This window comes from Hyperoodon ampullatus (assembly GCF_949752795.1).
Source record: "Hyperoodon ampullatus genome assembly, chromosome: 8".
NCBI lineage: Eukaryota > Metazoa > Chordata > Mammalia > Artiodactyla > Ziphiidae > Hyperoodon > Hyperoodon ampullatus.
The window spans coordinates 13,546,575-13,570,087 of NC_136921.1; the positions used below are offsets into that span (position 1 = coordinate 13,546,575).

The window sequence follows — 23,513 nt, forward strand, 5'->3', positions numbered from 1 at the left end:
ATATGACTCTACCATCTCTAGAAGGTGAAATCAGAAACCAGGAGAACTATCCCAGTTCATTGTTTTGTAAAGACAATCATGAAGCATTATCATAAATTAAGAGTTGAGAATGGCTTGAAAGAAGAGTTTAAAACAAATGAAAGATAAGAATACTTAGTTTTGGAGGTATGGGTGAAATGGAACAAACTTCCAGTTATAAAATAAATAAGTCCTGGGCATTTAATGTACAGCATGGTGAATACAGTTAATAATACTGTATTGCATATTTGAAAGTAGCTAAGAGAATAGATCTTAAAAGTCCTCATCAGAAAAAATAGGTAACATGTATGGTGATGGATGTTATCTAGACTTATTGTGGTGACCATTATGCAACATATACAAATATTGAATCGTGTTATACAGTTGAAACTAACATAATGTTATACCTTAATTATACTTCAAAAAAAGAATACCCTCAATCAACTATACTCCAATATATAAAAAAGTTTAAAAAAAAGAATACTTAAAATTTTTAATGGAGTCTAAAGTGTTAGAAGTACTTGTAGTTTAATAAAAATGTTTTCCTCATTATACTAAATATATTTCTTTTCCTGTCCTATTTATTTTTATTGGAGTATAGTTGATTTACCATGTTGTGTTAGTTTCAGGTGTACAGTAAAGTGATTCAGTGATACATATACATATATTCATTCTTTTTCAGATTCTTTTCTCATATAGGTTATCACAGAATATTGAGTAGAGTTCCCTGTGCTATACAGTAGGTTCTTGTTGGTTATTTATCTTATATATAGTAATGTGTGTATGTTAATTCCAAACTCCTGATTTATCCTCCCTCCCTCATTGCCCCTTTGGTAACCATACATTTATTTTCGATATCTGTAAGTCTGTTTCTGTTTTGTAAACTATATGTCAAAAAAATGGACAACCTAGAAGAAATGGACAAATTCTTAGAAAGGTATAACCTTTCAAGACTGAACCAGGAAGAAACAGAAAATATGAACAGATTAGTCACAAATACTGAAATTGAAACAGTGATTTAAAAACTTCCAACTAACAAAAGTCCAGAACCAGATGGCTTCACAGGCAAATTCTATCAAACATTTAGAGAAGAGTTAACACCTATCCTTCTGAAACTCTTCCAAAAATTTGCAGAGGAAAGAACACTCCCAAGCTCATTCTATGAGGCCACTATCACCCGATACCAAAACCAGACAAAGATATCACAAAAAAAGAAAATTAAAGGCCAATATCACTGATGAACATACACGCAAAAATCCTCAGCAAAATACTATCAAACCGAATCCAACAACACATTAAGTGGATCATACACCACGATCAAGTGGGATTTATCCCAGGGATGTGAGGATTCTTCAATATATGCAAATCAATCAATGTGATACACCATATTAACATATTGAAGAATAAAAACCATATGATCATCTCAATAGATGCAGAAAGAGCTTATGATAATATTCAACACCCATTTATGATAAAAACTCTCCAGAAAGTGGGCATAGAGGGAACCAACCTCAACATAATAAAGGCCTTATATCTCCAATTTATTTTTCATATATATGCTACACTAAACTAAAATTTCATGTTATTCAAACCTATTAATAGGTAGTAAGTACACATTTAAAACCATATGAACTTACATTTGTATAGCAATTTCTTTTTATCATGCCCCATTGTGGCCATTAGCCCACTGGCTTGTCATAAGCCTGTGAGGGAGGCAGTATGATCAGTTTTCAGTGCTTTATAATCATTTTAATGGTAAAGAAACAGTCTCATTAGATCACTGGCCCAAAGTCAATGTTGCCCTGTAGATTCTAAGTACAGTCTCTTTTGCCTTCACCACAGAGCATCTCTAGGGATGATGCTACTGATAAATGGGATACGTGTTGACCTGAGCAATGGGAACGCAGGATGAGAATTTGCACGGTTCCTGCTTTTTCTACATCCTAAACAAGACACAGTTTCTCGGGCTCTCCTCCTTTCTAGTTAACTCCCATTATTTCATCTGACCTTTCCTCAAACTAAGCAGACATCACACTGAAGCAATACAAAGGGCAATTAAAATATTTATCACATATTTAAGATCAATTTATCTTCTCTACTGTACCTGTTTTTAAAGGTGTTATTATGAAAGATCCTAAAATAGGATAGTAAATATATATTTTCAATATGACAGAATTACAATTTTTAAAAGCTAAATTATAATTTTCTTGGCATGTGAGTTTTGGTTGTATTCATAACTAAACTATTTTTTTCCTACTCTGAAAAGCTGTTTTGCTACAGGTCCAGTTCTTTTTTACTTTTAACCACAAGGAAGTCATAAGCCCCTACTTAAATAGAAGCTGGTTACCATGGAAATCTTTCTAATGCCACTGAATCAATATTTTGATTTTGCTGACATTTAATGTAAAAAGAAAAGACAGACTAAGATTTATAAAAGTCACTTTTCATCTTTGTTATAATTTTGATAGCTAGAAAAATTGTAAAGGAAACATATGTTCCGTAATGAACTCCAGTTAACTCACAATTATAAAGAATTGAGGATTCATAAAAGAGCAATCTACATATTTATATAATTTTGGCTTTGAGTACACACATATGCATGCATGCATTTGGACTCAAGATTTTTTTCCCATGTCTCAACTGAGCCCTGATTCTCTCCTGTTACTGAAGTCATAACTTGGTAGAAAAGAATTGAATAGATCCAGTTTTGCAAGTGTCTTTTGATTAAGTGTTCTGAAGAGAAGGCGAAATTTGCATTAAGAATCACTCTTCCACAGAAGTTGACCATTCCTGCACTGAATCTTAATAGTCCATCTGGTCCACTGACCACCCTCAAAGAGGCACTACAGCTGAAGGCTTCTCAACCCGTCTTTAGAGGTCCTTCTGAGGAAAGATGTTGAACTTGAACCTAGTGTTTAACAAGCCTCACTGACCATAAAGTAGTTTTCCAAGTCTGAGATAACTCTTTGCTGTTGCTGTAATTTACTCACTGTCTCCTCTTCTGTCCTCAGAAGGAAGAAAGATAACAGAGCTGTTATCTTCTGTTTGATAACTAGCTATTTAGAGGCTTAGATCTTTAGATGATGAAGGGATCTGAAAGAATTATGAGCTTCTCTACTTCAGGAATTAGCTACCTACAGCATCTCAAATGAATGGTAATAAGCTCTATTCTTAAGACAATTGAATCACCACTCAAATGTTTCTTCTGTGGGACAATCATGATTTTCCACATGTGTCTACTTTGAATGCCCCAGATCCCCTTCCTGGGGGGTGCTATTCGGAAGTGTATATGTTACACTGCTTCCAGGAATGTTTCCAGGAGCATTACACTCCAGATAACACACTCCTTACTCTCTGCTTTCCTTGTCTGTTTCATTTTCCCCTCCCTTTACAATAGGTCTTTTATTCCTCTTTATTCTTGAATCATTCTAGGCCCTCATCATTCAGAGACCACTGTTCCAAATCAGTAACCTGCTTTTGAAAACAATCTAATGTAAATAATTATGCAGTTTTCTGGCAGTAAAAGTAGGAAAGGGGTTGATTTTTGGAAACAAGAATCACAGGATATAAGGAGAAATGAAAGGCACCATATATCAATAGCGGAGAAAACTTAGGAACAATATTTAAAATTTACAAAAGGCAGATCTCTAGAGCCTTTTAGTTTATTAACAAGTAAATGAAACACCTAAATTGTCTCTAAAACATCAATGTGTTACAAGTTGAAGGACATACTGATGACCTTGACTCATGAGAAAAAAGGCTCAGAATTCTAATCTATTCCAAGACATCAGAGGAACAATAGAGTTACACAAACAAACAGACACAGAGACACACACACATCTTCACTGCAGTGATATTCATTACAGCAAAACAAACTGGAACCAACCTAAGACTTCAAAGAGATAATGATTAAATAAAGTGTCATGATGTATATGCCCCTCCTAAAAATGGTGTTTCCCAACAAACTGAATGCCATGGAAAATAGTCACAAGAAAATAACTGAAAATATAAAACACAGAACTCTATGCACTAGGATTTCGATTTTGTAAATATACATATACACATGTTATTCACATATATAATCTCACAAACACACACTCATGATGTATTTTCACATATATGTGAAGTAGGAAAAAACTGAGCATAAGTGGAGATTTTCCCTATAGAATGCATGGATTCACTCCATCTCCAGGCACTTATTTGTATTCTTCAATATACTCTGAAGTTTTTATTTTTTTTATTTTTTGGCTAAATAAGCACTTGGACACCGATATGGGAGAAAGGAGAGATGAGGCTATTAGAAAAGATGGTACATGCTTCCTGGGCACCCGTCTCATGGACTAAGTTTGAGCTTCAGTAGAAGGATTAGACCAGAAGATGAGGGAGCTTTTGTGAGGGACTGGGGAGCCCAGGTGACAAAGAAACCTACCCAGTTGAGGAAAGGACCACCTGGCTTCCACTCTCTGCTGCAAGCTACTGGGAAACTTGGAACACTGGGCGCTCAGGGGAGCCAACTGGGGAGAATGTGAGGGACAGACAGGGTAAGAGAAAGACCTTGGGACCTCATAGAGCCATGCTCTCAAGTTGGCCACTGGCAGCACTGGACACCCTGAAGCATCTTCCACAACTGACACACAAAAATCTGAATGCGCCTGTATCAAAACACACTTGCAACAATTCTCCCACCAAGGGACTCTCAGGAAAAACTCAGGAAAGCTGAAACTTATTTATTCAAGCAAGGCTAAAGAGCTGGTGAGATATGGTGTTAACCTGACCTAATTTATAATCATAGACCAGCAAGGAAACTAAGATATATTTGATTTATGTATTTCATGGCTGAGGAAAAATAGAAATATAGGTAGAAATAGAATAGAGATTGAAGTAGAGACTTTAATATGTCTATGTGCACACGTGTGTGTATACTACAAATGTACACACAAACATGCATAAATTCATATTCACTGGAAGGAAGTACAGCAAAATGTTAAAAAAATGATCATTTCTAAAGATGATTACAATTTTTCTTCTTTATATTTTCCTGCATTACAAAGCTCCCTAATGATCACATGATACTTCTATAATCATACAGATAATACTAATAAAAGCAAGAAAATATAAATTGTAGACATATTGCTAGGCAAAATAATTTTCTAATGATTCAAAGCTTTAAGGGAGCTAGAAAACTCATATATTGCTTTCCTTTTCCGATGCTATAAATTAAATACATTTTTCTGGGTGTCATTTGACAACACCAAGATAAATAGCCATCCCCCTTGGATCCCTCTTTTCTAAGACTCAGGGGGAGGGAGACAGGGCTATGCGACCCAGGGAGGAAGGCAGATGCTGGTTAGTATGTGGACCCGGACACGTGACCTGAAGTCTCTTTCTAAGTGAAGTGGGCCTGGCGGGTTTTACCTTCGTTCCGCTCGGGGCCTTTCCCGCTCTTACTGGCTGCCGTGCTGTTGACCGTCTCAGACGAGGTACTCAGCTTGGTGCTGGGGTCCCTCTTGGGCTTGGGGGGTGGTTGTCTCCGGGAGCTACAGCTGCTGTCATCGTCTGTGCCCCCGACCGAGTGCAGCGACTGCGACCTCACAGAGAAGCCACTGGAGCAAGGATGGGGCAGCCTGTCCTGAGGAGCGGGCATCGTCATGAATCCCATGCGGAAGTGTTTGCCCACATAAGTTCCTTCGTGGCCTCGCCCTACTTCTCCACCTATGCTGTAAAAGAAAGACGAAACCCGCGCCAAGTGAGCCAGGATTTGCAAGATCATGGGCACAAGCATATTTATAACTGTTGATAGTTCACATTTTAACTTGACACTGGTGAAGAAACGTTTCCAATAACATGAAAATATTCTATGCTTTTGCATTCAATATGACAGTAAAGCAAATACTATTTGATCATAATCAGAAATTCTGGTATCCTGGTATCCACATACTCTCAAAATAGTATTCTAAAGAAAAAAATAAAAAGCTACCACATAGCACATTTCATCTTCAATTGCCTTTTTCTACTTTCAGGTAAATCTTGTCCGTGGCTTAAAAAGGAAACAAGAATTCCTTGTGACAATGACTTGTAGACTGCCTTTTTTTTTTTAATTTTTATTGGAGTATAGTTGATCTACAATGTTGTGTTAGTTTCAGGTGTACAGCAAAGTGAATCAGTTATCCATATACATATACCCATGTTTTTTTAGATTCATTTCCCATATAAGCCATTACAGAGTATTAAGTAGAGTTCCCTGTGCTATACAGTAGGTTCTTATTAGTTATCTATTTTATATATAGTAGTGTATATATGTCATAGACTTTTGACACATGACTGAGGTCAAAGGGGCAGCATTTGAAACTCTTCTCCACTTCATCAAGATCATCTCTACTTTTACCTAGTTAATATAGAGGGAAAAACAAAACAACAACAACAACAAAAGGGGTTCTGTTACCAGTACAAGGTGGGAGAGAGAGATAGGAAGTGAAGAGGAGGTAAAGGAAGGAAGGGACGGAAGGAGGGAGGGAGGGAGAAAGGAAGGAAGGAAGGAAGGAGGGAAGGAAGGAAGAGGAAAATACTTGCTTAAATCAATAGAATAATTGTTAATCTCTCTCAGGTTTCCAGAATCCTTTGGTTACACTAGTAACTTAGTTCTATTCATAAATTAGTCTCACAGAATAAAATAGCAGCATCTAATAAAGAGACGTATCAAGAGTTAAAATCTCATCCGATCCTAGGATAGTTCCATTCAGAGTATGCAAAGTTTCCAAATGTAAGGTTTTTAAGTTTTACATTGGAAAGTTTGAACAGAAATTTTAAAATATGTAAGAAAACTCTCTCAGCTTGAAGCTCAGTTAATCATATAGGAAATGACTGTTGGGCACCTTTCTATTCTATTAAGTAATGGTGACCCTATGAAGAAAAAGGAAATGAATGTCAATATGAATTTTTAAGAGAGGTTTTTCTAGAGTTTTCCCCATTTTTGCTCATTCATCAATAAAGGAAACAAAAAGAAGAATTGTTAGAAATATTTAGTTGATTTTCTTAGACATGTATGAAGTAAAAAAGTATCTTTGAGTATATGAATTTTGGAAGCCTGTTGAATCTATCTTTCTAGATATAAATTTATTTGGGCCTTTTTTTAATCTTAATTTTAGCTGGCTCTTTATTGTATCTTTCATGACTCTAATGTTTGTCATACATTTTACATTCCAGTGGGAAAAATCATGGTAAATATTTGTTTTTCCCCCTTCGCTGAAGGAGTTATGACAATTTTATGACCCTTGTGAATAGAGCCAGAAAGGATTCAACAAGAATATGTGACTCTGATTCTGGTATTTAATTCTGATCACAACTTGCTATTCAACCACAATTTTTTTTATATTTATTTCATTTTTTTCCTGAGTATTATGAGTCGATATTCAGATACTAGATATACTACCTTTGCAAAGCAAAATGAAGAAATATCAGTGCACTAACCAGAGCAGTGGATATCTAGAAGCATGAATGAAATCAAGCAAATGTCTAAGTGGAAGTTTTCACATCGTAGTGGTCAGTTCCTAAATCCGTGTAATGTTTTCACCCATTTCACGTTCTGTGCTTTCTTCAAGAACATCAGCCAAAAATTAAACTAGAATAAATTCAGATGTAATGGTTTGTGAAAACTCAGTAAGAATTTAAGGCAGAATGGTGTGGTGGAGGTGAGATCAGGGTGTGATAGAATGGGAAGATTTGTCATTGATTTGTGATGATTGTGACAATCTTTCTCATAGAAGATGAAATATTTGATCTCATCTAACTTTGCCTCAATCATTTTGCAAGTCTTTTCCTTATTTCTGCTGCCATATCACTGAATAAAAGGTGCTTTGAGGATTATTTAGACAGTCATTCCCAGTAACATATCCACGTGAGGGGATTTATGCATGTATTAATGCACATAGGCATTTATGAGAGTTATGAGGAATAATTGTATCAGCAATTTCTCTGTTACTTTTGACCTAAATAGGGCCTACACATTTTCTCAGACAGATAATTAGCTCTGCTGCTTCAAAATTACATTTTTTCAGCATAAAACAATTTCCTGTAACTCTCTATCCTTTTGTTCATATATGTAATGTATACACACATAGACACACACACACACACACACACACACACACACACACACACACACTTTTTCCAAAGAGAAATTCAGTGTATGCTTTAAACAATGGCAGGTCTCAGGTACAAATTCAATTTGACAAGGCTGTGAATGCAGGATGAAGATGTGGGGCTGTGGTAAGTTGGATAGAAAGGCCATTATCCAAGGCTGAGGGTATGCAATAAAGGTTATGGTACACATAGTTTCAAGAGACCAGTAAAGATGATTGATCTAAAGGAAATTGAATATTATGAAACATAGCATGCAACGAATTCCTGAATTTAGGATAGCAACATGTGGAGTTTTTAAAAATTTCTAGACCCATACTAAGGACAAATACCTAATCATATTTATTGAATCAGAATCTCTGTAGCCAGTTAGCCATACTCTGGAGCCAATGAGTGTCTTTAAAAACTATATCCAGATGTTTTTGATGTAGTCAATCCAGAAACCCCCAGAAACATTAAGAACAATATTTAGAGACATTAATGAGCAGACGTCTGTTAGTTAGAAACAACCAGGGAAACAGAGTTATCAGAAAGTGGGACAAAGGAGACTTACCAGAGACCAGACAAAATATCACAGATAAGACAAGGTACAATGTATTAGTCAGATCTTGTTAGGTTATCCTGAAGTAACAAATAATCCCCTATTCTTAGTTATTTTTAACAACACAGGTTTACTTCTTGCTTGTATTCATTGGGTCAGCTGTGCATCAGCTGTGGCTGTACTCCACATGTCTTTTTCATTCTCGGATCTAGTCCCTACTGAGATATGTTCTCATGGCAGAGAGAGAAAAGCACTCATGGAACCACACAGTGTCTCTTAAAGCTTCTGCTCAGATGGGACATGTAATGTTGAACTCACATTCCATTGGCTAAAACCAGTCTTATGGCCAAGTTTGATGTCAATGGAGTGGGGATAGATTCTCTTCCAACAGGAAATCACTGCAAGTTACATGACAATATGTGGGGATGCATAATCATCTTCCAGGTAGGGGACAAAATACAGGTACAGCACTGGTAGCATATGCCTCTGAGATCTCCCTTCAAGAGGGAACTTGACATTAGGAATGAAGGTAGCTGACAACTAGTGACACACTGAGGGGTTTTCTGCTTCTTGCCCCCATAATTCTGGTCTCTACCTAGTTAGAAGTCTTGGTCTCCAAAGCAGGCATACTCTTTCTCAAAGATACAGTAAGGCTCCCATTGAACAACAAGGCTATAGCTGCCTCCTAAGTAATTTGAGCTCCCTTTGTATAGTGGCCAGCAGACAAGAAGACAGGTCTCCATTGTGGAAGAGATCATGGACCCTGATCAATAGGAGGAAGCAGAGCTGCTGTTACAACATGGTTCAGAGAAAAAAATGTATGGGACCCCTCTGGTTACTCCCTTGGCCAGCTGTGAGTTTGAAAGGTCACCTGCAGCAACCTGGCCTGAGAAGGTTTTGTTGACCAGATGTTCCAACCTCTCGTTAAATTAGTCTCACCACCGGGCAAGCCACTGAGACCAGCAGAGGTGTTAGTTGAGAGTGAGTGAGATGAATTTAGAATAAATGTGGGAAGAGGGAGATAATGCATATCAATTGCAACCCCCATATGAACTGCAGTGAAAGGAGCTATAGTTTCTCACACCAACTGTCCCCTTGTAAGTTTTCTCTCATGAAGCATCCAACTGGATCCATGAAAGAGCTGGTCTCCAAACCTGCAGAAGAGCATCTGCTGAGCATAAGGGGTGAATTGTGGCAGCCATGAAATTCTCCAAGGACAGCACTTAGCTGACAGCCACCAGCCACAGAGTCTTCAAATTGGATGCAGCATTTAGGTCAAGGCCACTCTGCCCATGGAAAGCTCCTAGCTAACAGCTGAGCATATGAGGTATGGGACCTGGCTATTTCTGCCCAGTGTGGGAGTCCTTGTGTCTGAGTTTCCCTGTTGGGCTGGCTGAGACTTCCCCATTGCTACACCATGGTCTGAAGCTCTTCCTATCCAATTATTTTTCCTTCCTCTTCTCCTTTCACAGGTGTCATGCTACATTGTGATCTGAGGCTTTTTCTGCCTATTCCTGCTCCCTTTTTATCCCAGGCATTCTCCTCAATAAATCTTTCCCTCCTAATTTCATCTATCTTGGTATCTGATTTCTGGAGGCCATGAACAAACATTCTTGGGAATGATCATACAATCTATGACATTCAGAAACCAAAGAAGCAAGAAAGAGAAAGCCTAATCACAAAAGTGAGACCCCAGGAATAAGAAATGCTTGTGAAAATAGGACAGTCTCTTGCTTCAGACTGAGTATTTAAATGCTGGTTGGGAAAGTAGGAACTAACTCCACTATAGGAATAGTTGGCTTGAAGTGAAAGTTACGTGGGCTGAAGAAAGCAGTCTTTTTGCAGTAAGACTCTAGTGCTCAAGATAAATTAAGCCTGACACATCTCATGTTATAAAAATAAAAATAAGTTTCATAACCCTGAATTTAAAGAAGTACACTTTTTCTCACACAATGAAGGTAATGTTGCAAGACATAGTTGTCTGTTGGTTGGTTTGTCTATTATAAAATTAAAAAAAATAAAGTACTACTTAAATCAAAGTAAGTTGTTTTCCTAGAAGTAATTGATAAAATCTTTGTAAACTTCTCCAAAAAAGTTATTGGCTTATGAACAGATCTGGACATTTGTGCTCTGGAATCACTGAGTTGTGGTTTCTATCCTCATCTCCACCATTTAGCACCTCTACTTTAGCTGCTGATCCCAAAGACCATTTCCTTAAGAGATAAATAGTAGTATTAGCCTCATGGAATTGTTATCAAGTTTACCTGAAATGCTACATATGAAGCATTTAGCATGGAATCTGACATATCATATGCAGTCAATAATTTTAGCTTTACAATTCCTACTTTTAAATCCTGTCCTAAATTTTGTTTATGGGATCATAATGTGCAATGTAAGGCCATATCTCTAAAAAAGGTGGTATATGGTACCATGTAACCTCAAAAAACAGTGCACAAAGTCAAAGCAAAACCTTACATTTAACTCAAGATAATCTAGGCAAAACATACTCTCCATGTTCTTAACTTTCTTCAGTACTTGCTTTGATGTTTTTTTAAAGTACCCGTTGATCGGGACTGACAAAGAAAGGTACAAAACAAGAACTTCAGAGCTGCTTTGACAATGCTATTCAATAGAGGTTGTTACTTTTCTTATGCTGTCTTTTTTTTTTTTTTTTCACGGTAGGCGGGCCTCTCACTGTTGTGGCCTCTCCCGTTGCAGAGCACAGGCTCCAGATGCGCAGGCCCAGCGGCCATGGCTCAAGGGCCTAGCCACTCCACAGCATGTGGGATCTTCCCGGACCGGGACATGAACCCGTGTCTCCCGCATCGGCAGGCAGACTCTCAACCACTGCGCCACCAGGGAAGCCCTATGCTGTCTTCTTAAAAATCCATCAACATTAATGTTTTATGTCTTCTTCTGAGAAATGCTTCCTTTCAGAGATGAAAACACAACCCCTGAGAAGGGTGAGCTGCTAAGGTGAGATGTCAACTCTAAAAGTGACAGAGGCACTGCTTCTCTGTGTCATTTTGAAGCAAATATGCTAATATCTCATAATAGAGTATTCCTGGGAACCACTGGGGAAAAATAAATAAATAAATAAATAAAACCAGAATCCCGGTTCATATGTGTACCCTTTTTCAAGGATATCTAGGAAGTTGGGATACAAACAGAGTTGTTACCTAGGAGTTTGCTTGGAATTTTTTTTTTTTTTTTTTTTTTGTAACAGTTCTGTGAAGCTAAGCTCAAAAATCCATCTCTGACACTGATGCATAATCCAGTATATTTTTACCTTTGCAAAGTTCTGAACACCCTGGAATTTTTTCTGTTGATTTTTCAAGAAGATGTCTTTATCTCTTATTAGGGAAAGGGATTATTCAATCATAAAGTAAATGGGGTAAATCTGAAAGGGAGGTGGAGACTATATCTCTAAAGGAGATAATACAATTTACCTGTGGGCAAGTTTACCACTGTCATCTGCTAAGTATTCAAATCTTTCATGTTAGGTATTTTTACAATTAATGAGCAGAAGGAAATCAATATTGAGATTATATTCATTAAAATTACTACCTAAAAAGTTTATATTTGATGCTGTCTTCCTCTTGCCTTCTCTGCAGATACACAAGACCTAACACTGATGACCCTATGCTGCCCTGTGAGTCCCACTAGCCCACTCACCAGAGGGACCCCTGCTCTAGAACTTGTCCTTTCCCCCTTCAACACTGGCCTCTTCTAAGTATCATTTCCAGCTAAAACAATCTGTGCTTATGAAAAATTATACATAGAAAGAGCCAAAAGATTGGTATGTAATACTTTTTCCTATTTTGACAGGCAATATGCCTCAACCCATAGTCTGACTGCTAAGAGAGAGGTGTGATTCATTACATCCTCCATGATTTTTGGCAGATGGAAATTGTCATACAATTCATCATGCCAGCCCCACTAGGCCTTGATGAGTACAAGTGGCACTTCACATCCACTCACCTTGAGCTTCATGCAGGCAGGAGTCCTGTCTTCTCACTCACTGTTATAAACACTGTCACATTATAGGTGCTCAAACATACTTGTTTTATGAAGGAAAAAAATGAAGAAAGGAAGTAAATCCACTTTGGAGATAGATTAGATAGATAGATAGATACATACATACACACATATATAGGTACATAGATACATAGATACATGCATACATACACACATAGATAGATATGTACATAGATAGATAGATAGATGATAGATAGATAGATAGATGATAGATAGGTAGATGACAGATAGATAGGTAGGTAGATGATAGATAGATAGGTAGATAGATAGATGTTAGATAAGTAGGTAGATAGATAGGTAGGTAGATGATAGATAGATGATAGACAGACAGATAGATAGATAGATAGATAATAGAGGACTTAGAGAATTATGTGGACACTTGCCACTTGTGCTTCCAAGGTATTCATTCTCCCTAATTCTGGCGATGATAATTCCTATGTGGAGATCAGTCTTCTTCCTCTCAGTCTAACATGTTACACAGATTCAGCCAATCAATCACTAGATCCCCCTGGCCACCATGACTATTGTAGGGACTGGCAAACTGGTGAGTCAGAGTAAACCTGGGCACTGGGTAGCATCTCAAAATGCCTCCACCCTCTTGCCTCTATAAAGAGAGACTAGTGGAACCAGGTCTGTGGCATTGTAGACCTGTATCCAGAGGTGCCTGCAGCTAGGTAAATCCTAGGGCTCTTCAATTTTGTCAAATACTAAATTCCATTTTGTTGAAGCCTGATTTAGTTGGGTTTTCTGACACTTACATTGGAATACAGTCCTAAATGAGCCAGTACAATGCAGCAATTACTAAATAAATATTATTGGCTAACATGTCACAAAATGCATTTGATATCAGGAAAGGACTAGGAATGACACAGGGCAGGAAATGAGTGCATCATTCTTAGTTATTGCTGGAAAATATCCTTCCTTTTTAACAGTATAAGTGGAAATAATTGTGTCGAATAGATTTGCCCCATATATATTTTTTTGATCATGCAGTACACTTTGATGTGGAAACTTGGCTCCAGTAACATTCAACTGTGTTCATATTTTCTTCCAAATTGTTCACTCACCATTACCCTCAATGGCTTCCCTGAGCCCCACTTGCTTATTCAAAGCCATAACCTGTGGATTTCTTGCCTTAGGCACAAACATTCATTTTCACCACTTCATATCCTCCATGATATTTATTTTCTACTTTTGTGTTCCTAATATCTTAACTCTTCCTCATGTTTTTCCAGACATCAATTTCCAGTGTCTGGCTATTTATTGATGCTTCTTGGATCTTAAGGTCAAGTGTTAAAAATGGGATCTTTACACAACTTTTTATTACCTGCTGTGGTGAACTATAATAGCAAAACAAAACTAAATAAAACAAAACAATGGGAAAAAAAGAAACCTGTCCCAAAGAGAAGGGATTCAGTTTCTAACTCCAGATGTTATATTTAAAATTGATATGCTTAAGCACTATATTATTTATCTTTGCTAAGATACTTCAACTCTGCCCAAAATTTGGTGTCTCAGAAAGAATATTAAATATGTAATCAACCATTGAGTAGCTACCTGATTTTAGGTAGGAGGCACATATTTTCTGAGCTTCCATTACCTTTATCTTTATATAAGGGAAATACTTTCCAGAGTTGTTATAAGAAATTAAAATAAGATTAAAAAATGTCAAAGACACCTAGGAAGGTGTCCAATACAAGCTGAGGCTAGAAAAATATTAAGGTTCCTTCCCTAACTTCTTGGTTTGCCAGGCAACTCTGTAACAGTTTTTACGTTTCTGTATCCAGTTATAAGGAGGGCATTTTAATGATAAATTTCCAACCTATGGAACCATAAAAGAAAAAATACTTTAACAGTATAAGGGCATTTTGATTATTTCTGTAAGAGAGCTTTGACAATAATTGTCATGCAATACACTTCCAAATCCAAATCAGGGGAGAAAAAAGATCTTGCTTGAAAATGAAGGAAAAGTAACAAAAATAAATAATTTATCTTTTCTGTCATAATTGTGGGTATAATATAGAGTTGGGCAAATTTTTGAATGGATTTTATGTTTTTTTTCTGTCAAAACTCCATGATAATTCAAGATTTTTATGAAAGTTAGGGCTTAAGGTAATCATGGCTAGAGTTATGCTTGAAAAAAAAAGTCATTATTTATCATAAGTGCTTATTGCCAAGAGTTTGAAGTTGATACTGCAGCCCATTGATTTAATGCTTAGTCATAAAATAAAGTGAGGAGGTTAGAGTGGGGAGTAGAGAGATTTTTTTAACCTTTATCAAAGTTCCTATTATTCACTTCTGAGTCTCTAAAGAGATGGGACTGAAATCTAATGTTTATTAAAGTCAGAACAAATTCTATGGAACATCTTTAAGAGACTTATTTTTACTTGAAACATGTCGAGTGCTTTTAAGATTAGCATATGTTATTATCTATGGTATTTTGGAATCTAAAATTAAAACATTCCTCATTTCTATATACAAATAATACTTCTCTACTCCTTAAAGTGTCATGACTTGAAGAAGAGACAGTATATGGAAAATTCAAATCATATAATGATATTCAGATTCAACTTAGAATATAGTTTACAGAAGTTCACATCGTGGGAGATCTTTTCCAAAAATTCAACCAAAGAAGGGGAGGTTCTAGAAAATATATTATTTTATTTGTGTCTTCAAAACTAACATAAGCTTTGAATATGGTTTGAGAACATGCCAAGTTTTCACAAATGAGTTTAGCTAACCATATGTGGCTCATTTCTCAATCTAGAAGTAGAAGCTAGAAATACAGAATGTTAACATATAACAGCCTTGAACTTCCTGAGTAGAAGGCTACCTTAATGCCAGTTTAAAGTATAGTGATGAGTTTGGCTTTCTAAAAGTATAATTTTTATGGGGGAAGAAACAATTCCCTGTGTTGAGGCATTTAATTCATTTACTCACCATTTATTCACAAAGTATTTGAATGCCTACTCTTTGCTGGGCAGTGACCAAAGCAGAGGGGTCTGTGTCCTCAGGGCATCACAGGCTATTGAACCAGCATGATTTAAGTGTCATGCGATCAGATGTTCTCTCAGAGGAAGTACCAGGCAAGGGCAATGGAAGCACAAGTCCTGGGGCCCCAACCATGGCTGAGGGTCTGGGAAGTCCCATGGGAGAGGAAGTGGCTTTTCAGCTCATGCAGAGCATGAGTAAGACTTAATCAGGTAAGGGAGAGAAGTGGAGAGAAGAGAATGTGTGTGCAGACATTTGGAATTGAGAGAAACTGAGAAATTAGAGTTATTTGGGTAGAACTTCATTGGACCTGTTTGTCTTGTAATTCCAGTGGCTGGAACTGTACTAGGCTCAAAGAGGGTACCCAGTAAACATTTATTAACTAAATGAATGGAGAACTGTATATATGATTGGGCATAATTCAAGAATAAACTCCCAGGTTTCTTAAGCACCAGGGCGGATGATAGTTTTATTTAATTTCCTCCTTTCTTTCACTTGCCATTTTCTTAGTTTATGATAGAGGAAGGAAAAATCTGAGAATACTCGCAGACTGTTAATTCTTGTCCTTGTTATAAGAGTAATCCGAATGCAGGGATCAGCTTAATCCCCTCTTCTCCATCTCCCCTGGTCTGCCTGGGTTTAGGTGCTCATAATTTCAAGACTAAATTAATGCAATTGCCTCTTAGCGGATCTTTCTCCACAGTGCTGCCAGATTTATCCTTGTAAGTGCAGATTTGCTCATGTCACTCCCTAAATTAAAACCCTTTGATAGCTTTTCTATTTCTTCAGATGAAAAATCCAAACTTTTATGTGACACTCATGGTCTTTTCAGATTTGGATCCTATACCAAGTCTTATCTGCAACATTCTCCCTCCTTGAACTTAAAATTACCCTAATATAACACGTTCCCACTTTAACTTTGTTCCAGATTGTTGATTCAGGGATAAAGTTCAAGATTGACCAGATGCAAAGGGTGGCAATGAGTCTTGAGGACACAGACAGGTTAAATTGTGACCTCAGCCAGCAGTCATGCTGCTCTGTCTGCTTGAGCTTCTTCCTTTGGCTAAATAATGTTTAAAGATCAAATTCAGATGTGGTTTCCTTGACAAAGGTTTCTATTATCAGCCAGGCTTTTTCAAGGTTGATCTCCAGGCCTCTGGCTGTCAGGGCTGTCAGAGGGCTCTGTCCTTCTCCATATTAGAGCACCTCCTCTATGGCACTCTATGGTTGTCATCTGTGAGTTGATCTCTTCTGGTCTGTGAGCTGCTTGAGGGACAGACCATGAATTATTTGCAGCAAGTGGAAAGTAAGTAGAGATAATGGAAGGGAGGAAAAGATATGATCCATGAAAAATTGCTTGATATTTTCAGAGCCTTTCTTTTTAAAAACTCTTTGACTTAGGCATTTTCAAACTATCATTAGAAATAAAAGCTGCCAGGACACTATGTGACTCAAGTATCCAATAATTATTTTCACTGTTGAAACAAACTGGAGCCTTCTAATAGCTACCTGTCATATGTTTATAGACAATCTGGATACCTGAGATAACACAGTGGAAACCTCTAAACTAATTTTTATTTAACAAATCCCTGGATTGGATCTAATTCTTCTTTAACTTTGTAAAATATTTTGATCAACAGCCATGGCATTCTGAATGCCCATGGTTGATAGGCAGGCTCACTCACGCTCAGAAGACTGAATTGTATGATGATGATAGTTAAGTTTGGTCTCAAAACTGCTCATGTCAATTGTACTTGTTGCTGTAATTATATTATCAAATAGTATATAAATCAAAGAAACATGAGTTTGAAAAATTAGTGAGAATTTCCCTGAAAACTCTGTTGAAAAACTATGTCAGTTGTTTGGAAGATACTCAATAAAAGGAGGTTTACTATAAAAATATATGGTCTGGTTGGATGTGGTGAGATTACGGTAAATCTGTTAAATCTAAAAGGAGTCTGAACTATGTTTGTTTGTTTGCTTGTTTTTCCAAATGTCTTTAAATTTGGGCTCAGCTTTAAGGAAACTGAAACCAAATTAAAAAGTGAAAACTAATGGACAAGTTTTGTGCATAAAGATTATATGGAAATCCAATTAGGGAAAACACACACAAATAAAATACTCTATTGCCAAATTTGGTAAACAGTGTATATTTACAACTTTACAGTTTTAAAGAGTTTTATATGTGCTTATGTGTTTCTTTTTTTAATATTGCTCCTATTTTTAAATATTTTGTTTAATTAGTCCCAATTGTATTAGATCTAGATCCTCTATATTTATATTCTATAAAAAAAATCAACTAGCAAAGAGCCTGGCACACAGTAGAGTCTCAATAAGTCTCAAAAATGTTGGTTTCATTCATACAAAAAAAAAATCCCACAAAATTATCAGCAAAGACTCCAAGATCATTGATTCAAAGGAAGTTTTTTAGAGATAGCCATTGAACTACAGAAAGTCAAATTTTTCTTCAGGTATAATTATGTACAGTTAATAAAATAATGTAATATGTTAATTTACTCACAGAAAATTATTTAAGCAATTATATTCTGAAAGCACTTTGGAAATGGGTGCTGGAGGTAAACACATTTTCCTAGTGGTGATAACATACAAAGCAATGCCCTGAATTCAGGAAAGAACTAAACAATTCAAGAAAGCAGCAGATGCCATGCTCTTCAGTACCATTTCAATATATTTTCTCCTTTGAGAAGTTGGGTATCTAGTGACTTTCCCAGCCCTGACCATTATCCATGATGCCACATTAGATACTGACATCACCTTTGAAAGCTTCTGCTATTGTTGTGTGTGCAAGACTAGCAAGATATGCATCCCATTTTGCAGAGTCTGTATTATCCAAAATACTGGCAGAAAAGGACTAGTATGCACAAAGTTATTTCTGGTATGATTTCATATAAAGAAAAAGGATTTTTCCTTGCATCTGTAAAGCTCCCAAGTACATAGCCACCTATTCATTTACCTTCTAGAAGACAGATGGTATAATTTGCCAAGCAAAATCAGAGAACTGGAATAAAAACGCTTTAGTGTCAGCTCTGTCTTAAACATAAGGCTTTAACCCTTTCTAAAAACTTGAAATATGCTATTAAGATGAACAGATGTCCCTTTGACACTCAAGGTCAATATGTTCCAAAACTAACTCAGCATCGTCACCCACTTCCCTCTATTGAAACTTTGTCTTCAATAGCATCCTCATGCTATCAGTCACAGAGAACAGAAACCCCCAAGTAACTTGACATCTACATTCTTCCTAAGTACACACTGGTCAACAAATCCTTCCTCATCTCCTTTGATCTCACATCTGTCTCCTATTTTCCAAACTATCTACGAGGTTTTATTAACTTTTTGTCTTGGCTACTAAGTGATATTCCTAGTTGGATTCTCTATCTCAATTTCTCTATTCATTAACCTGAAGAAATAGTCCTAAAAAAGAAATAGGGTTACCTCATTTCCCTTCTTTAGAGCTTTCAGGATTACCCAAAATATAGTCCACTTTTTCCATAAGGCAATTCAGGCTTTGTATGTATGACCCAACCTTCTTTCCACCCACTCACATAATTCTGACTCTCTGGGGCCTCTTCCTCTTCAAACTATACCTCCACTTGAAAAAAAAAATCATGTTCATCAGAACCTCAACTGAATGCCACATTCTCCCTTTTATCAGTACTCTTTCTCCTCTAGCTTGAATTTCTTGTGTATTATTTGTCACTTTCTGCCTTATAGCTATCATACACAAACATGAAATTCTAGAATTTTTGAGGATGGGGATCAAATTTTGTACACTTCTTTATCTCCCTTAGCATTTGGTATGCTTATTTGCACATAAAAAGTAACATGTCAGTGTTTAGGGATTTAAAGTAAATTTAGACAATAATTAAAAGGAATATGTAGTTAATTATTTTAACTCATTATTTCTAAGTATATATTAAATTAAAGGATTGTAACTGCCTAGAAATTTTGCTTTAATAAATAAGTCTGGAAGACCAAATTAAAAAAAAAATCATAGAAGTTTGGTTTGGAAGGAAGTGAAGATGTAAAATGAAATATAGAGAATAAGTACATTATGTCATCCAGAAATTCCCAACCTCTAAAGAAGACAGAGCTCAAGATCTACAATTGAACAAGTAGTCAAGCCATTTTTTTTTTCCAGGAAGTACTGGTAAAGTGGAAAAAAATCTATAATCTTTACATCTACAGAAAGAGACAGTATAGATCTCACAGAGATAGACACACACACACACACAGAACACATGTTTTTTCCACCCTAGTTAGGAGATTCTGTTTCTAGCTCTGCTCGTACATCATCATATGACCTCTGGGGAAATCATTTCTAAATAGATTCATTCATCTATCACTAGGGTAGAAATACCTTATCAAACGATCCCTCAGGGTATTTGTGACATTAAAATGTGAGTGTAAAACAAGGTCAGGTTATATTCATGAAGTATTTTTCCTATTTAACAACAGAAACTATTTTTCTATTGAACACACTATCTTAGCAAACTGGTAAGTCTGGGAACTGCACTCCTTGACATTTTTGAAGTCCATTTAAAAAATAAATGCCTGCAATTCCAAAATCCAACCTTCCATCCCTCATCCATATAATCAGAGTGACATGTAAATGTGAATCACTAGAGATACTGCTTAAGAACTAAACACTCATTCACAGATGCATTAGTTACCCTAAGTGGAGTGGCCAATGTGCTGTCTTTATACACAACAGGTTGTACATCTGCTTGTAGTAATGCACCCGAATGTAGTAATATAAAAGATTGAAATATAGATGCCATGGACTGCCTACACAGAGGCCAGAAGCTTGGCTCTGTTTTTCTAGGATGACTTTTCGGGGAGCAATTCACTTTCCCTGATTGGTTTCCTTCAGACAAAATGACTGAATCTAATACACCATGTCAATGCATGCACTTGGATTATTCACTTTAAGGTGTAGCCCTTAAGGGCTTCAGGGTCCAGTGTTAAAAATTTTCCTTTGATCAAACTTCATCCTCTCCCACACATCTTTATTCATAACAAATTAGAAGCTATTATCCCAACAGATTAGCAACAGTTTTAATGCCCACAGTGCATCTTAAAATAAAAAGAAACAATTTCCCAGTTATAATGGATGCGGTATCCTAGTTGGCCTCATTATAATATTTATCATCTGTTATTTGTTGCCTGTGTTACACAGTAGTGAAAGATACATAGCCCTCAGGGTTTATCGTTTAATGGAGAGCACATTTGAATTTAAGATCTACCCTATTAAAATAAACCTTTCTTACACACTTCTAAGGGGAGCAGGGAAATGTGACTCCATGGCTGCCTTACTGAGAAGGGAGTTTCTTATTTACTGAAGAATGGTTCAACTTAAGGAAGACAATTAACTTAATGATTCTTTGACAAAGGATAATTTTTACCCCCATTTATAACTGTCATTTATGGGCATCTGTTTCAGTTTTTTTTTAAAGCATTTGCAAACCTTGGATTCCAGATTGGAATCACCAAAAGAGATTTACATTGCAACTCATTTAGTTTAAAAAAATGGAGGATGAAAAGTTGGTAAGTTTTAGGCTAATTTAAGAATAAGTTAAGACACAGTGTGAAATATACACACATTCCCTGGCCACTTAATTTTTTGAAATCTTCTCAAAGATACCTCTTTTCTTCCTATCTCAGCCACCTCCCTCATAGTCAGAACCTACCCTTTTGATTACCAATAACTTAACTCCTTCCATTACCTTAATATTAAGCATATGTATCGTTGACTGCTGACACTTGTCTTTTTGACTCACTACCTCTGTTTGCTTAATCTCAAGTTACCTTTGACACTTATTTTAAACCTCTTATCCATTGGTCTTGCAATCTCCTCTGTGTTCCTCCTCAATTGTTGTAAAACTTGTCTTTCTGCATTCAGCTTACGTTTTATGATCAGTCATTATTATCACTCCATGGCAAACACCCTCAACACCCTTGTCTTTGTAGTGTAGTATTTATGTGATGAACAGGGGAGTGTCAAATGCAGAGGTCATGATCAGTCAATTCTGGTTATTACCAGGCGAGGCTGTCTTCATCACATGCACAGATGACCTCAAGCAACACACCAGATTTGGTCTGCAGCCTTCTCTTCTCATGGTTCTGCCATAGCATTACTAGGTCAGTCTACTGAAGATCCATTGAAGGGAACACTCCCTTGCTCAAATATCTCAAATAGTATGTGATATTAAAATATTTTCTAATGTGACAACACCATACACATTCAAACTTATTTTCTGCTTCTATATTTCCCAATATCCATTCTTCGCTGATGAACCCCCTCAAAAACACAGACCCCTGATTAATTAATACTTAACTAATTTGTTAATTAAACCCATAATTATTAAAGACCTATCTGTGCCAGGTAGTGTTCTAGGTCCTAGTTTTTCAACAGAGAACAAGATATTTATCTTCCCCAAACTTAGAGACTAGAGGCAGAGCCAGGTAATTAAGACTAATGCCAGGAAGAATATAGAGTGAAAGAGAAAGATAGATGTGAAAGTAGATGTGAAAGAGGAAAGTAGAGGGGACCTACTTTAGACTGGGGGATGAATGAATAATTCATTCTCTGTAGAAGATATTCTTTTCATTTCTTCAAATTCTACATATCCTTTAAAATACACCATCAATTCACCCTTCAAGTTACTCTCACTGACAGCAGATTTCTCTAAACTTGCCTACTTCCTAAGCCCTCAGAAGTGCAAAAAGAACAGATTTTTTTTCCCAATTCATTTCATAATTTTGATTCTTTTGTTGCCAAATAAAGTAAAAGTTCCTAAAGTGGGGAAGAGAGAATCGGTGCTGTTTCTTATGTTTGTTTTTAGCTCCCAAAGGCCCTAGCATAGTCCTGAACATTTAGAAGACTATTTTGACAGAAAAAATGACCTATTAACATGTCTTTATAAATCATCAAAAGAAGCACGTATGTAGACTTTATGCAATGAAGAAGTTACATGAGCACTATTAATTTAATTCTGCATAATAAGCAAATAAAGTATTTTGAATTTTTTCCCAGCCAAATTTAAAGAGTTTAGATAAAGTGAATGTGTTGTTTTGCATTGGTATTATTAGTTTTTACCAATAAAGGTATAAGAAACACAGACATAAACAAGCTGCATAGTTTTCTCTTGTCTTACAGCTAACATTCTTGTGAAATTCAGGCAAACAAGACCCTCCCATAAGGATGGAGGTAAAAATGTGATTACATTGTGTATACAAGCTCTATGTGCAGAAATCAATCAACTCCACTCTACCTCAATTTTTTTCCCACTCTACCTCAATTCCCAAAGCATCAGTACCAGAAACAGTAAATAACATTCCCCTATACAATATGACCAAGTTCAGATAAAACACAAAAACAACAAAATCATACCTTGACAGATACATGTGGAAGACCTATTTGCAAATCATTTCTTTCAAACCTCTTTTACCTTCTGTAGGACCCAATTTCTTGGGAAGAGTGAAATTTCATATCTTGATTTCTGATATCTTCCTTCAAAAGCCACAAGCAGGCTCTGGAGCAGAAATGAATGGCTGAGACAAAAATGTGAATCCAGCCGAAATGGTCACTTCAAAGTAAAGTACTAGTGACTGAAGCTACACAAGGGACAGGATTTGATGTGACTAAATGCATCATGGCAACTGATTCATTTCTGCCTTTTGAAGTCATCCCCCAAATCGAGCAAACTAATACTTCCCATTTTCGCACAGAGATCTAGAGACTATTCACAGAAAATCTGGTGACAGA

General features: G+C 36.5%; 1 protein-coding gene across 1 annotated transcript in view; it reads right to left on the reverse strand.

The window, feature by feature from the left end:
* NYAP2 (neuronal tyrosine-phosphorylated phosphoinositide-3-kinase adaptor 2) overlaps positions 1-23,513 on the reverse strand; it is a gene marked incomplete at both ends in the record, with an annotated part of 261,901 nt that overhangs the window by 160,206 nt on the left and 78,182 nt on the right. Inside the window, one exon of the mRNA XM_079710196.1 lies at positions 5,434-5,735. Within this exon, the coding sequence (XP_079566322.1) occupies positions 5,434-5,735 (302 nt within the window). The remainder of the gene's footprint in view (positions 1-5,433; positions 5,736-23,513) is intronic.